Source organism: Hordeum vulgare, chromosome 5H (genome assembly GCF_904849725.1).
Source record: "Hordeum vulgare subsp. vulgare chromosome 5H, MorexV3_pseudomolecules_assembly, whole genome shotgun sequence".
NCBI classification, from domain to species: domain Eukaryota; kingdom Viridiplantae; phylum Streptophyta; class Magnoliopsida; order Poales; family Poaceae; genus Hordeum; species Hordeum vulgare.
The window spans coordinates 82,651,766-82,667,274 of NC_058522.1; the positions used below are offsets into that span (position 1 = coordinate 82,651,766).

Genomic DNA, 15,509 nt, shown 5'->3' on the forward strand with positions numbered 1-15,509 from the left:
AGTGAGCCTAGCTCACTTGGTTAGTGGAGTGGATGTACAACCCAGCCACACAAGTTCAAGTCCCCACGGACGCGAATTTTGGTTCTTATTATTTAAAAAAAAACTCGTTGTGGGGGGTTTTCCTTACAGTTTTCCTTAAAATAAATTAACTATTTTACTATTGCGTCTAGGACATATTTCCAACATCTTTGTCATGGGTCCCTTGTAGACTATGAGAGAGAATGAGTCCATAGTTGTTGGACTAGTCACACTTGTCCCTCCATCATGGTGGACTTCTCTTCTACGGTTTCCTTCTGGTATTTTTTCTTTGAATCTTGATAAGTGCATATGTGTGGCACGAACACGTGACAGCTCCGAACGTTTTTCATGGCGAGATTAATGATGCAAGAATGACAACTTTAGTTGTCTTGACAGCTTCCTTTTCGGATGACAAGTTTTAGTTTTTTGGATTTGTTTTTTTCTGTTCGGGTGTCAACTTTAGTTGTAAAAAAAGTCAGGAACGGAGTGCTTGATGTCACATGTGTGGTACTTATCATTTGACTGCTTTTAGCTTTATTTTGGACTTCACTATAAATCTGGTGTCAGATTTTTAACCATGGCAAATCGAACACTTTTCATGGCAATTTATGTTTCCCAAGGATAGCAAATTTAGTTGGCAAGCATGACAAATCCGTCTCAGTTCATTTTAATTTTTTTTGCTAGTACATTATAGTGTTCGTGAACTAAATTTGCCATCCTGAGGCCAACTAAATTTGCAATAGAAAGCGTTCAATTTGCCATGCTTAAAAATCTGATGTCACATATTTAGCATTACCGAAAGTTTTCCACTTTGTCGTCTTATCTTTTCTCCCCCGGTTGCCTCATTGACCATGGCAGGTTGCTTGATTTTGTTAGTTTAGCTTTACCTTGATGGTTTGCCAAGTATATGCATTGTGGGGTTAACAAGAACTCCAATTATGATGAATTATTTCAATAACAAAATGAATCCATTCGAGGACAACAGATATGCACAAGCAGCCACATCATAAAGAGCTATTGTTTAGGACCTGGAGTTTCTCAACCCGAGCTCAAATGAGTTTGGATGAACAGTAAGATAGAAATTAGTTCGAAAAATTCTAATTTTTTGTGATAAACATTGACAAAAGTTTTAAAATCTTGCAAAATTTCATCAGAAAATCACATTTGTGTAAGGCGTGGCAAAAAAAATTGATACTCTGAAAATACTACTTCCAAAAGCATTTTGAAGTATTGATCTTGTTTTTTCTTTGCCACGACTTCCATAAATATGATTTCATAATGAAAATTTGCAAGCTGTTAGAACTTTTGTCAATGTTTATCACTAAAAATTTCAGGTTTTTTAATGTTGCTCATTTGAGCTCGGGCTAAGAAGCACACTTTCCCTCTTATCAGCACTTTTCACAAAGGTGGCTTTGTCAAGGACATTCCAGGTCGCCCGGCACAAAGGCCACAGAGGACATGGAAGAAAAGATTCAGTGGAATTACAGCTTTTCACACCCACTTGTAGTGAGATCCAGGAGCGTCACATTCAATCCACTTATACACAGATTTAGATTAAACTTTCTTTTAGGAGCGTCACATTCAATCCAATTATATATATGTATATATATATACACACATACATACATACATATAGCCTCTGCACCTCATCAGGCTCAGGACAAAGATGAACTCCTCTTGGGCGCTTGACCTGTACGTATGAACTCCTTTCCTTCTGTTTATATATTGCACTGCTATTGCTATTGCAGGTCAGAGCTCCTGCCTAGAACATCCTACCAATCTTGGAGGAGGTTTCTCACACATAAATCATCACTAACCAACTGATCGCCGGTACATGAACCAATGGAGTATGTACACGAAAGACTGCAGTAGTCAACACAAAAGAAACAAGAAAGGAAAAAACTGCAACGAACAAACGACGGGTGCCCTACAAAATTGCTGGCTGCGCAAGCGCAGCCGTACGAGGCATCTAACACCCGTCGGCACAATAACTCAATAAGCCCTACAGCAATCGTCTACTGATCAGACTCCAGCAGTCTCCTCAGGTTGCAAAGGGCCTCAGCAGACAGGCTCTTGCACGATCTTATCCTCCTCGACGACGCCTGCTCCGAAGGCGGCAGGCACCCACCGAGCTCAGAGGCAAAGCAAATAACGATCACCGTGAGGTTGTCAAAGGTCTGGAGCCTCTTCGCCTCCATGGCGAGCTCCCTCGCGCACCTCTCGGGGTCATCGTGCCGCCGGAGCCCCTTTCGGACCAGGGTCACCGCCTGCTGGCTGGTCATGACATCCCATATCCCGTCGCAGCCTATGATGAGGAACTCGTCATCCTCTGTGAGGATGGTCTGCTGGAACTCTGGCTCTGCAATGAGAGGTGACGCTGAGCCTTGAGGCATTTTCATGTCCCAGTCCCCTAGAGCCCGAGTCACCGACAGCACTCCGTTGAGGTAGCCATCCTCAATGTACCCCCCACACTCAGTGACCCTTTGACGCTCTGCTTCGTATGTTGGCCTGTGATCACAGGACATCTCCATGGCCATGCCTTTCCTGCATAGAACTGCTCGGCAATCCCCAGCATTTGCAACCAACAACTGCCTGCGAGATAGGAAGAATAGCAAAAGTTAGCATGCATATGCCAATACAATCATATCCTAGCAGAGTGTATCTGCAGAGGCTTTTGACTGCATGCTCATCTTACCTTCCAAAGATCAAAGCTGTAAGAGCTGTGGTTCCCGACGATCGGCTGATGACTGAATCGTCTGCAAGAGCAAGGTCTGCACTCAAGAACGCTTTGCGGATTGAGTTCGCAACAGATTCAGAAAAATATTCATCTTCTTGCAATCCTTCTGGGAACTCTGAATCCTCAAAGAATAACTTCATGGCATGCCTTTTCATGTAGGCTGCTGCATCTGAACCTCCATGGCCATCAAAAACCTACTGACAATAACACAATTAGTTCATATAGTGCAGGAGAAACATAGTAGGATAAACAAATGATAGAAGGCCGTGCATACCCCATAGAAGGCATTAGGGGATGGGCACAGCAACAGTGAGCCAAGATGGCCAGAAAGATTATCAATTCTGATATGTTCATCTTCCATGTACCGCCTAGGTCCAATATCAGCAAAGCTACCAGATCTAATCTTTGGGACAAACTGTAGCGTCTCCAAAGGCGTCTTAACCTGCATTGAGCAGACAACAATTAATATGCTGTCATAAACAGACATCCTCCACCAAAATACGCGGGAAAGGGTCACTTATACTGTTTGATCAAGACAAATTACGTTGCTAACCATCACATGGCAAATCATTCAAAGTGTTCAGTGGCTAAATCAACCCTATTATAGTTATGGAGATAACTAAACAAACATTTCAATGCCGAATTGATAAAAACAACTACTTATGCATGTGTTATAGAGATAACTAAACGAACATTTCAATGCTGAATTGATAAAACAACTACTTAGGCGTACAAACTTGTCCGTCTAAGTAAAAGCCATAGCAGATTCCAAAAGCAGACAATTAAATGTACTCAAAACAAGTTAGCACATTCCTAATATGCACAGCAGAGAAACAAGACACGACGAATCATATTATTTTGCATAGGCAAACAATTAGTATGACACATTGAATTGTATTATCTTGCGTAGGCAAACAATCAATATGCACCGGCAAACCATACTAGCACATAATTTCCGATAACATTACCGCAGGCTAAATAGGTCAACCCAATAATGATTCCACCGTCCATTTATAACCAAAATTTCCAAATCACTATCAACAGTTAATACATCTGTGTTAGAAAACAGCAACAAGAAAGGTTTTTTTACCCTTTTGCGTTCTTACAAAGTACTCTAGACTAGAACCAATTCTACAGGGAAGGTCATTTAAACACCTTTTCGCATCGTAAATTCGCTGCGCAATCAGATAAGAGAGGCGTTCCTGATTGACAATCTAAAGAATCCTACAACGCCACAAAGAACACGCGAGCGATCCCGGCCGAGAAGCATCTAGATTTATACCCAACTCGCCAGGCCACAAGAACTTCTGGTCTCCTACTTAAAAGATAAGAACGAACGGGGGAGAGAAAAAAAAAGCAGGCCAGGACCATCGCCAGCCGGGATCAAGAACTCACCAGATCGGGAACCTGGAGGTCGACCTGCGATGGCGAATCGACCGGCGGCGGCGTCGACACCCCGACCCCGACGACGACCTCGTCGACCCCTTTGACGGGGAACCGGCGGAACGACGCCTCCAGCATCGGGACGACCTGATGCATGACCTCCGGCCCGGCAACCATACCTCCGCCTCACTAGTCAGATCAGATCCCTCCGCAAACGACCTCCCGGATCCCTCGCGCGCCCTTCACTCGCCACAGAACTCCCCCGATCCGCACTCGCACCACAGAACAAAAACAAGGATCCAACGGCGATCTCCCGATTTTTTTTTCCTCTTCCCCGCGGGGTCTGGTGGGCGGGTGGGTGGCCTTTCCGCGATCCGAGAGACGCGATCTTGAACCTTTCCTGGACACACACGCGCTCGCGCGCAGACTTTCCTGACCCGAAACGAGGGAGAGGGCAGAGGAGAGACGAAACGGCGGAAATTAGGCGGACACGTTGCTATTTACGCGCGCGTGGTGAGAAGGGGAAGAGAATAAATCAACGGACGGCGGCGGCACGATGGTGGGAGCCGGTGCCCTAGGTTTGGTGCGATGGTGGGCGCACCCGCACCAGGCCGGCCTCGTTTCGGTTCACGCCTTTCGCCCGTCAGCAAAGCAAATGATGGGTCAAAATCACTGTTCTGACCTTTTTGTTAAACACGAGCACAAAAAAAATTCAGTTTAAAAAAATTTCATGATTTAACTTTTTTCGAAACGTCATAAGCTGTGGTGTGGCTGCCCCATTAAGAAAAACTAGTCTAATATGGTGTTTTCGATCATCATTGAAACATCAGTCTACTGTGGCGTTGCAGACCATATAACAACGTTAGGGTATATGGCGTGAGTAAAATTGTTACTTCATTTCCATGGAGGTTGACGCTGTAGAACCTGTCCTGCAGGGCGGCTGGGGCAGACGATCCATGCAGAGCCATAGCAGCACTATCAGGTGGTCCATGCCTACTCCAACCATACACCTACATAATATATACAATCACGTATGTACGACTAGCTGTCTAGCTAGCTATTGCAGCTTCTGTTTTTTTTTTTGAGCTTGACATCTTACTTACTCCTTAATTAAGCATCGTGTAGGTGTATCCTAGGATGAGATGCCAAGGTACAATTATGGTAGCAGGGGTGAGTGAGGAGATGCCTCTGCTCTGAGCATGACGATATTACAGTGCACATCCTGCTTAAGTAACCTCTACTAGCATAGTAGTAGTATATATATACTGCAGCATGTATTGTATAGTCGTATAGCAATCTACGAGATACTCCAAAGGCATGGCACGTGGATTTAATGCGACTAGCTGTCTAGCTACCTATTGCAGCTTTTTTTTTGAGTTTGACATCTTCCTTACACCTTAATTAAGCATCGTGTAGGTGCAGAAGATAGCAGGAGTAGGCATGGACCACCTGATAGTGTTGCTATTCTTGGTGGCTCTGCATGGACCGTCTGCCCACGCCGCCCTGTAGGACGGGTTCTACAGCGCCAACCCCCATGGAGATGGAGTAACAATCTCTACTCTACCAACCAACGCTAAAGCCCAAGTCCACAAATGTATCACGCAAACAGCTTGAAAGTTTCGAAAGTGAAACATGATATGGGAAGTAATCTTGTGAGAATCACAAACTAAGTCTTCTTTTGCTTCGTGTGCTCATTGTAGGGTTAGTAGGGTTGATTTTTTTGCTCCGCGTGCTCTTTGCAGGGTTGTCAAGTGACATCATAGGAAGGTGCGGAGTAATTTCAGCAAACCTCTTTATTTTTTCTTTTGGCATGTACCTTCATAGCATGATGTGTTTTGTTGTTGGAGACATCATGTTCACCACAAATGGGTTGACTTCTTGATCTAGACATACACATACATCAAATACAATAGCCCGGGTTAACAATAGGACAATGCCTAACATAACAATAGCCCATCTTAACAATAGAACAATGCCTAACAGGACATACACACACCTTTTTGCTCCTCCGGATCCAGATTTACCACCTTTTCCTTTTTCCTTAGTTGTTTTCTCCAAGATTTGGCTATTGTGAGAAGAATACAATTAGAAAACAAAGTCAAGCTGAGTGTAAAATTGCTAACCTTGATCGAGCCAATAATGCTGCAAAATGTGCCACCTACACAGGGCCCACAACTTTTAGGGGCCCCAAGTTTTGTATATAGAACTAGTAGAACTTCTCAAAAAGAATCATTCACGCTGGATTGGGCATGTGTCGATCGGGAGTTGGAGTTGGGACTGAGTTGAGGTCATTGAGCACGGTGCTTGATCGATATTTCTCAAAAAGAAAAAGAAACTGCTCGATCGGTAATATGAAAACGTTGTCGTCGGTCTAAAAAATGTATCGTCACTATAAGAAACATGATCGTCTAGCCGCCTTCGTCTCATCAGATCCATCAGATTTAGGTTGCTCTCGTTGTTGCCTTCGTACCTTCCTCTCCCAAATTTCAAAGTCGTCACCTCGTTGGATCGATCCGTGATCGACTTTAGCCTTCATGTGCTTTGCGAGTCCTCCTTTTTGATTAAAGATCGGTATTTACCTCCTCGATTAAAGATGATAGTGTAGTAGTTCACCGAACATGACCCAAAATTAGGTGAGTTAAATGATTTATTTAGTATCCAAACATTGACATATGATATCCAATTAATATATGCTATTTTATAATTTAATTTAATTTGTCTATTTTATCTTTTTTCATTAATATAGATTTGCGTCATCCTATGAAACATTAGTGTGGTTCCTATAATTGCTCGTTAACTTATTTTTTTAATAAGATAGGGCCTCATTTTTTAGTTTCGTACAAGGCCCCAGATTTTGCCGGCCCGGCCGTGCTGATGGAGCATTATTCTCGTAAGGCAGCATTGACGATTGAGCTCATTTGGTGGTCTTTGTCCTCTTCTTTGGTGGTCCTCTACATGAGCCACAAAAAAAGTAGTTAATATGTAAGGTTTTTACAAAAATTAATGCAAGTGAAGCAAGTTATACAATTAAATTTATTACCTAACAGCTAAAATAGCAGCAATGTCATCTGGGTTACCCTTCTTGCATTTCTGCCAATGATGCCCATAGTCCTTACAAATAGGGCATAAGTGTTGGCCGCTTTTTCTTTTCTTCTCACCGCAACCTTTATACCTCTCGGTTTTAGGCCTACCTGTTGTGGCTTTTAGTAGTGGGGGAAACATGAAGAATCCATGATCAGATTTAGGCCACTGGTTCTTGTCAACCATGACAAGGATTATTTGGTCATAAGCCATTCTAAATTTGTCAACGGAGTAACACGAGTCCACATAGTTCTGTATATGTGCATCCATAAGAGATGTGATAAATGCTGGAGCATGTTTACAAGGAAGGCCAAAAACTTGCCATTGTTTACAATAACATGCCCTTTCAAGCAAGTTGACCACAATAAAGCCGCTGCCTCCCAATGCGGTCACTTCATCAACTTCTTCTGAGCTTTCTACCACCTCCAAGTTTAAGTCTCTCGTCTTTGCATTCAACTTCCTAATTATGTGGGATAGAATTGGCCCAACTATTTTTTTTGCTACTTTCCTCCTTCGGTTTCACATGATCATAATCAACTGCCTAATCTTAACAAAAAAGTCATCCAAGTTCAAGGACTTGTGGTGATTAATCCAATTATTGAAGCACTCGGCCAAGTTGTTTGTAACGTAATCCACCTTGGAAATTGTTGAGAACTGAGTCCTAGACCATAACCTAGTGTGCCACCTCCTAAGATATGCAGTTGTCGCTGGCTTTGCTATGTCCATTGCAACCCAATTTTTTTTAAATAGGGGTTCCATGAGTAAGCAGCAGCCCAAATGTGGTCATCAAACACCTTTCCATGAAACTTCTTCTTGAAGTTGGACACCAAGTGAAACATGCATTCCCCATGTTCAACCTCTAGGAACACTTCTTTTACACCTGTCATCACTGGCTGCCCAGCGTCAGTGCATATGGTTAAACCCCTTGGGGATCCTATGACTTGTCTAACCAGTTGCATGAACCAGGTCCAATTCTCATTAGTTTCATAATCGAAAACACCCATACAAACTGGATACATCCAACTATGGCCATCAACGGCGGTAGCACTAGCCAGTTGCCCCTTGAATCTATATCATTACGGTGCACTCATCTTCCATTGAGAAGCATATATCCTCCATGGACACTTAGCTGCATCCCTTCTTTAACAATAAGCCCTGAACCTATGTGGTGCACTCTTCTTTGTGTTAAACTCAAATTTATGTTTGATTGCATGCTGAGAAAGCGCCAACTTAAACTCTGCCATATTGGTATATTTTCTTCCTTCAACCATTGGAGGATCTATTTTATCACATTCTAAATGTGGTGCATGGTCTACCTCGTGCACTCCCTCATCTTCCTCTACTTCAACCTCTCATCCTCGCTATCATCATCAGGAACATAGTATTTATCCTTTTCTTTATCGAAACAGGGAACCACAACAAGAGGTACGAGTATTGGGTTGCGAAGATAATCATCGTTGTCTAAATAAATATTTTCCTCACCAACACCAACATGCTCATTCTCAGGTATTGGCTTGCGAAGATAATCATCATCATTCTGTTCTATGTTATTAGGTTGGCTATGCACATTACTATGCCACTCCGTGATAGGCTCATATGGTTCAGATGGATCACAATATGCAACAAACAAGTGCACAACCTTTGTCTTAGAGTGTTTCTCAAACATAGACACCAATTCTTGGTCACATGTTACTTCTGGGTATATTGTAAGAAAAGGATCATAGTACTAAACATGTTGTAGCGACCCGACTCAGAACGAGTCAAGCCTGTGTGTATCTGTGCCATCCCTGGATCAGTATGCTGGCACACACAATACATCAATGTATATATCAAAGTGCAATCACATGTAAATAACATAAAACTGATATATACCTCAAAATCTCAACGGAAACAGTCAAAGGGAGTGGAGTCCCAATAAACACCAACGGCAAGTTGAGTGCAGAGGGTAGCCCTGAATCGTACTCTTACTCATCGAAGAAAATATCTGCAACATAAGACGTTGCAACCGTGTAGGTCAGCATATTCAATATGCTGGCAAGTCACAAAAGAGAGGTATCATCTATACTATATGCATATATGGCAGGGGGGCTGTAGTTTTTGTTTTGCGTAAAGCAAATTTTTCCTACAACAAGAGAGAGGTAAAAAGCAAAATTTTACTACATTGGTGGTTGTTAATGAGAAAGGTTCCACCAACCATTTCTCATACCCAAGTTATCAATATTACCCACATCATTAATATTATTTGTGTTGAGAATTCCAGATAGTTTCAGTTCCTTCGGCTCAAGTCGTCCATGACCGTGGACACGGCTAATCGATTAGGTTAGGGTACTCTGCAGAGTTTTGCACATGTTCCCCACAAGATTTGATCGCCTCCGTTGGAGTCCTCGCACTTCAGGGTGTTTGAGAACCGGATGATCAAAAATGGTCTTTCAACGGGTTCCTCTGAGCCTCTATCGGTGCCCATCCAATCCTACCGTTCTTCTACATCTCGTAGCACCACCCGTCTAGAGTCACCACATTGTCCAACCAAGCCAGAGCCCATAATGACTTGTGGCTGTGCAGGTAAGCCTTGGGTCTTGAAATATCCATCCATCTCTTTGAGCCTGGGTGAAGCTTTCTGCAAGATGTCATGGCGCTTCTCCATGCATCCCGGGTCCTCCGCTGGTTTTCCCAAGGAGCCCATCAGAACCGTCCTGCACCCAGAGGTATATTTCATTCTGAGGTCTTGCAAGTCTTGGAATCTTCAGGTCTTGATTATTAAGTTTTTCACAACACTCATGATAAACACTCAAAAAAACCCTGTCTACTAGGAGCATAGCAAAATAACGTCCCGGCCAAAGTGGCAAGGGTTTAGGGGTGCCTATCATAGCATACTACTCAATAACCAAAGTTTCCAAGTACCTACTTGCATGCAATGGGTGAAGAAGGTTGCAACTAATGCAATAAAACCATAGATAAAAGTATGATCAATGTGAACTTGCCTAGTATTACTTGATGAAGATGGTCGCTCTCATAATCCTGATAATTCTACTCGCCACACTCCGAGCAATCTATCGTAAACGAATAGCATTCAATAAACATTCATGCCAAAAGGAAGAACCAAAAGAACATAAGAACAAAATATGTCTTGGTGCAAAATAACAACATACCAAGATTTAATAAGAAAAGATAGGGCTTTATGGTGTTGTAAAAGGAAAGGTGAAAGGGGTCAACTCAAAAGAGTCAAAGGATGATCAACTATCGCTATATAAGCTCGACTTGCATACACTATGGGAGATGATTAGAAATATTGGGAGAACAACATGAATGTTGTTTGACAAATAATATAAGACATAAGAATTTATTTGTAGAAAGAATTTCTTGAAATGGAGCACTACAACTACAACATAAGTTATAGCTAATTGAAGTATTAATTGAATTTGCATTCAGAAGGTCAAAATAAATTGAACTGAAGTACCATGGTTATGTACAAAAATATATGACATGAGTATTTAGGGGTAAAAGGAATCAATTGAAAAGGTGTTACGATTTGCAAGATAAGATCAAATGAATGTTCGAATACAAATTTGTATCGCTCAAATTTGTAAGGTTCAAAGGTCGAAACTAATGATGCTACTGGATATAAGAGATCAATATGAACATATAGAAAAAAATAATTACTAGATTTAAAATAGCGGATCAAAAGATACAAATACTTCAATATAACATTGAATTAGCCTAGATAGATGTGAACACTTTTGGGCACTAATAGATAAATCTGATTTTATCAAAATTATAAGTTGAAAAGTCAAAACAAATGACATAATTGGGAAGATTACTTTGATGCAAATCCGACGCAATTGGACTCATCTAAAACGAAGCTACAGATAAAAAGGTATGATCAAAAGAAGTTTGAATACGAGTGTGAACAAATTTCGAAATTTCAAAATTTCAAAAATCTGATATGATAGGTTCACCGGGTAGGTGGGATCAAGACGAAACTCTAGGCGTTGGTTTCATCTAATTCGGATAAACGAGTAAAAAGTTATGGCTATTTGAAAAATCAGGGCCAAGCTGTTTTACGGAAGAAAAGTGTTGTCTAAAAGAATTCTAGTACTAATGTGTAAATACGAAGACTAATTAATAATCGAGTTACTCTATCGTATACTAGTCTAAGAACAATAAACTACGGGAGTATAAAATAAAATTACTAAGAGAATCTCTACTATTAAAGGGGGATGTGCCGTCGTGATGGTTCAACCTCTGCGATGGTTCGACCTCGCACGGATCGATCCCACCCACGTCGTTCCGTTTTTTATTTATCCTCCGAAAACCAACCGCACACGAAGAAAAATTGCTCCACCCACGTCGTGCGAGGCTCTTTCCCCGCCTCTCACTCGCCCGACGTCGGGCGCCGTCGAGATCCGCCTCTACGGCAGCTCGCCCCGCCCTCTCGGCGAGCTGCATCGCTCGAGGTCGCTGGTGAGTAACCTCCCTAGGAGGCGCTGAGGTCGCTGGTGAGTAACCTCCCTAGGAGGCGCTCGCGCCGCAGGATCTCGGCATGACCGGGCCCGTCGCCATCGCAAAGAGGCGCTCCCGCTCGCTCGCTATCATCGCCGGTGACCCAGAGAGAGGAAGGAGCACATCCAAGGCACCGAGGAGGAGAGCGTTGCCTTGCTCGCTCGATAATGCCCACCACCACCCCACTACTGTCGCCGCCGAAGTTTGGTGCCCATCCTATCTGCGGCCGCATGCGCCTCTCCGGAGCAGATCTCTCCATCTTCCAAGGCCATCCCTCCAGTCCGCGCCGCGCCACCGCCGGTATGGAGGCCCGGGCTCAGGCAGCCACCGCAGCGTCGTGTGCGTTGGCAGGGGCTGTGTAACTGAGCGGTGAGGGACTGGCGCGGTGTCCTGTCATGGGTTCCAGCGACGCCAAGCCGTAGATCTGAGCCGCCATCTTCAGTTCCTCCTTCCTTCTTTCCTTCGAGGTATGAGTAGCTTGGTTATTTCTTCTCATCCGGCGCAGCACCAGTTTGTCAATTTTTTTCCTAAAATCAATCTATCGCACCAGGGTACGGAGGGGAGGGGTTGATCTCAAGAGAGCAGAGTTTAGCTTGAAGGAAAAAAGCAGTGGAATAAACAATGGCACAGCCGCACATGGGCAACAATCGTTGTCAAGATGAATGGAAGTGCTTGATAACTTGGATGATATATCTGATGACATTATGGTTCTTGTATCTGCTGACTACAAGGATTCACTGAATCGTCAGATCTCCATGTGCTATCCAACAAGGATTTGTGGGTTGGGGCTCAAAAAATAAGTGGCCAAACTCAACGCTCCAGCATTCAGTGTGTAAGATATTTCTTCATAATTCTCAGTTATAAACTCGATTATTTTTTACTGTGAATTTCCACTAAGCACAAATAGGAATAACAGTTGCATAAGCTGAACTGCTTCCAGAATCAGTTATTTCTATTAAGAGATGATAACCTGAGGATGCAAGAGCTCGACGTCGACAATTAGATATGAAGGTAAATAATAATCTCTTCAAATCAGATCCTTCTAGAAAATGATTTCTTGTAAAATCTGGATGATAAAATTGTGCTCTTGTGTTCATGTTGCCCTGTTTAATAACACCACACTCTAAACTATGTATGAGTTGCGTCGGCGGAACAAGTGTTGTATCTTTTGTTAGATGGATTTATTCTATTAACTTAATCCTATAGTACTAATTGAAAATCAACAGTGACATATTAATTTTTATTGCAACAAGCATGTGAGTTAGCCCTTACAAGACATGTCCTTTTTTCCTTCTGAAATTGTACAATATAGATATTGTATGCCTTTTTTTTCATTTTTTGGAATGCCTGAAGTAGCCAGGTTTTAAGATGTGTTTTTCTCTGTTGGTGTGATTCATAGTATACTATTCAAATCAATATCATTTATGTTCAAAGAAAGCAAGTTTAGATGTGTAATGTGCAATTATTGTTGTATGTTCAATGCATTGCAGATGGAGAAAGATAGCATATTCACCTAGGCGTATGTCTTTTACTGTCCACCTCCTCTAGGCCTACAGTCGATCGCAACTATTATTCCATATAAGCTACAACTCACGGCCGTGGCAGCATGTGATTATAAAATGGGTGTGTTTGCCGATCTGATTCGGGATGCCGGCGCAGAACAGTCGTAGCTTTGCTTGTCCACTGTGTAGCGTTTCTCCACAAGATAGTGCAACTTTTTCTAGATCTTGGACTTGTTCATGGAGTAGGACGGTCACTTGTGGTTTCCTGTTGTAGTCTATTGGCACAGTTGATTAGGACGTGACCTTTGTAGGCTTAACACATTTTTCGACCCTCTCAATTGATGGGCGACAGAAAATAAGGGGAAGATGCACCCATCCTTTTTCGGAGACAGAGGCAGTAGGTAGAGCAAATTGGCTTATTTATGCTTGCTGAAATGGGTCCAAATACTTGTGGTCTACTTATGATTCATTCAGACTTATCAGGATGGTAAGACCTCACACTAATAGTGTGGTAATCTTTGCATTGGCACACAAAATGGCCGACTCATGTTGTTCATTCTACAACATTCTGTAGCAGAAGACTAAAAATATAATTACATCATGTTCATTTTTGTCCAATTTTAATTGTCATTTCTAATGTTATTTGCGAACTCTTGTAATAGGAAGAAAACCAGACATAATATTAATAATCTCACTACATGACCTCTGACTCACGCCAATTTTGTCAGATTTGAAACCACTTCCTCTCAAAAGTCACGATGAACTTATTTTCACGTTTAGTCAAATAGAAAATACAATTGTATTCAATTATTTACTCATCTAATATGTGTGTTAATTTATCGACATTTCACATCTGCAGGTTGAAGCCTCGGTAAGTTGAAGACATCATGTTCCGTAGGAAGCATGCCTCTCATTTCAATTCAGATGATTCTGAGCAGCGGCAAGCAAAGGTAATAATTGAAAATTTGTCACGTTTGGTTTACGCTGTAAAACTGTTACCATGCAAATCTTACATAGATCAAATGAAATTCAGCTTTGCACAAAAGCCCATAATGTAGCATTTTTAGGAGTGTGAAATGTCTGACCACATAAGCTTTTCTACATGTGCTTTGATACAAACGTATCTTGTCATTGATAGTATGGTACAACATAGCCCCCTTCCATACCAGAACCTACATGAGCTCTTTTATGAATTCTTTAGATGTTTCCAGTTCGGTCGTACCCCGTAAGCTGAAAAATATCGATGCATACTACTTCTTGTCAAAGAGAAAACCACCCTTGGTATCTGCATCTTTGGTTAAACATATATGCTATTTTCTCATGTAACAATCTTCTGTGAGCAGATCAACGAACTGAGAGCTACACTTGCGCCTATGTCTGCCCGTGGCGAGAAGTACTGCAGTAAAGCATGCTTGGCTATGTATCTCGAAGCACGCAACTGGAATGTTGACAAATCTCGGAAAATGTTGGAAGAAAGTCTCAAGTGGAGGGCAGTTAGCAGGCCTGAGGATATTCGCTGGGTAAATATATATGTGCTTTCCTTCCCTGCAATGCTCAAGTGATTTCTTTCTCGGAATTTGGTCAAGTAACCAAGCGTTCTTCTGATTGTTTTCATTTTTCATTCCAGCCTGATGTTTCTGTGGAAGCAGAAACAGGTAAAATGTACAGGGCAACTTTCGCAGATAGAGAGGGGAGAGCCGTCGTTATTATGAGACCTGCAAAGCAGGTAAGAACTCGCCATTTTTGGCGGCCTATAGTTTCGTTATCCTTTAATTCACCCGTATAATTTTTTTCAGAATACGTCATCTCATGAGGGGCAGTTGCGGTATCTTATATATACCCTGGAGAATGCAGTTCTCAGCCTGCCTGAGGGCTGAGGGTCTAGACAAAATGGTGTGGTTGATAGACTTCACAGGATGGACACTGGCCAATGCAACCCCCATAAAGACTGCGAGAGACAGTGCGAATATGCTGCAGAACCATTACCCCGAGAGGCTTTCTGTTGCGTTTTTGTTCAATCCCCCCAAAGTATTTGAGGTTTTCTTTAAGGTGTGGCCTCTGAACATCATCCCTTCATTACTCTGATTCTGTAGAACCTTGGCATGTAGCGTCATGTCAGGTTAATCAATCACAAAATTTATGTTGTTCTGAGAATTACCATGACAAGCAAGCATTGAATCTTTCTTGGCTATCTATAAAATCTATTGTAGCGGTACATGGCTTCTGAAGTGCCGAGTAACGGTGATCATGCTGATTCGTACTACATGTTTTTGGAAAGCTAGAGCATG

The 15,509-nt window shown here is 42.3% G+C and overlaps 2 protein-coding genes across 2 annotated transcripts; one reads left to right on the forward strand and one right to left on the reverse strand.

Moving 5' to 3' along the window:
- Positions 1-1,809: 1,809 nt before the first annotated feature.
- Positions 1,810-4,646, reverse strand: LOC123396510 (probable protein phosphatase 2C 2). The gene is made up of 4 exons (XM_045091426.1): positions 4,151-4,646; positions 3,030-3,197; positions 2,714-2,949; positions 1,810-2,610 (listed from the first exon to the last, which is right to left on the reverse strand). Exons 1-4 carry the CDS (start codon positions 4,313-4,315, stop codon positions 2,034-2,036), a joined length of 1,146 nt encoding a protein of 381 aa, XP_044947361.1. The 5' UTR covers positions 4,316-4,646; the 3' UTR covers positions 1,810-2,033.
- A 9,462-nt stretch (positions 4,647-14,108) lies between these two features.
- Positions 14,109-15,119, forward strand: LOC123400069 (phosphatidylinositol transfer protein 3-like). The gene is made up of 4 exons (XM_045094467.1): positions 14,109-14,171; positions 14,565-14,741; positions 14,849-14,947; positions 15,018-15,119. The coding sequence occupies exons 1-4, from the start codon at positions 14,109-14,111 to the stop codon at positions 15,096-15,098; spliced, it is 420 nt and encodes a 139-aa protein (XP_044950402.1). The 3' UTR covers positions 15,099-15,119.
- The last annotated feature ends 390 nt before the right edge of the window (positions 15,120-15,509 follow it).

What these genes read in the sequence shown, in the direction of transcription:
- LOC123400069 (XM_045094467.1), top strand. Translation starts at nt 14,109, where the DNA reads ATGTTCCGTAGGAAGCATGCCTCTCATTTCAATTCAGATGATTCTGAG. An exon ending in CTGAGCAGCGGCAAGCAAAG is followed by an intron (nt 14,172 to 14,564) that starts GTAATAATTGAA and finishes TTCTGTGAGCAG; the next exon opens with ATCAACGAACTGAGAGCTAC. An exon ending in GGCCTGAGGATATTCGCTGG is followed by an intron (nt 14,742 to 14,848) that starts GTAAATATATAT and finishes TTTTCATTCCAG; the next exon opens with CCTGATGTTTCTGTGGAAGC.
- LOC123396510 (XM_045091426.1), bottom strand. Translation starts at nt 4,315, where the DNA reads ATGGTTGCCGGGCCGGAGGTCATGCATCAGGTCGTCCCGATGCTGGAG. An exon ending in ACCTCCAGGTTCCCGATCTG is followed by an intron (nt 3,198 to 4,150) that starts GTGAGTTCTTGA and finishes TGCTCAATGCAG; the next exon opens with GTTAAGACGCCTTTGGAGAC. An exon ending in CCCCTAATGCCTTCTATGGG is followed by an intron (nt 2,950 to 3,029) that starts GTATGCACGGCC and finishes TATTGTCAGTAG; the next exon opens with GTTTTTGATGGCCATGGAGG.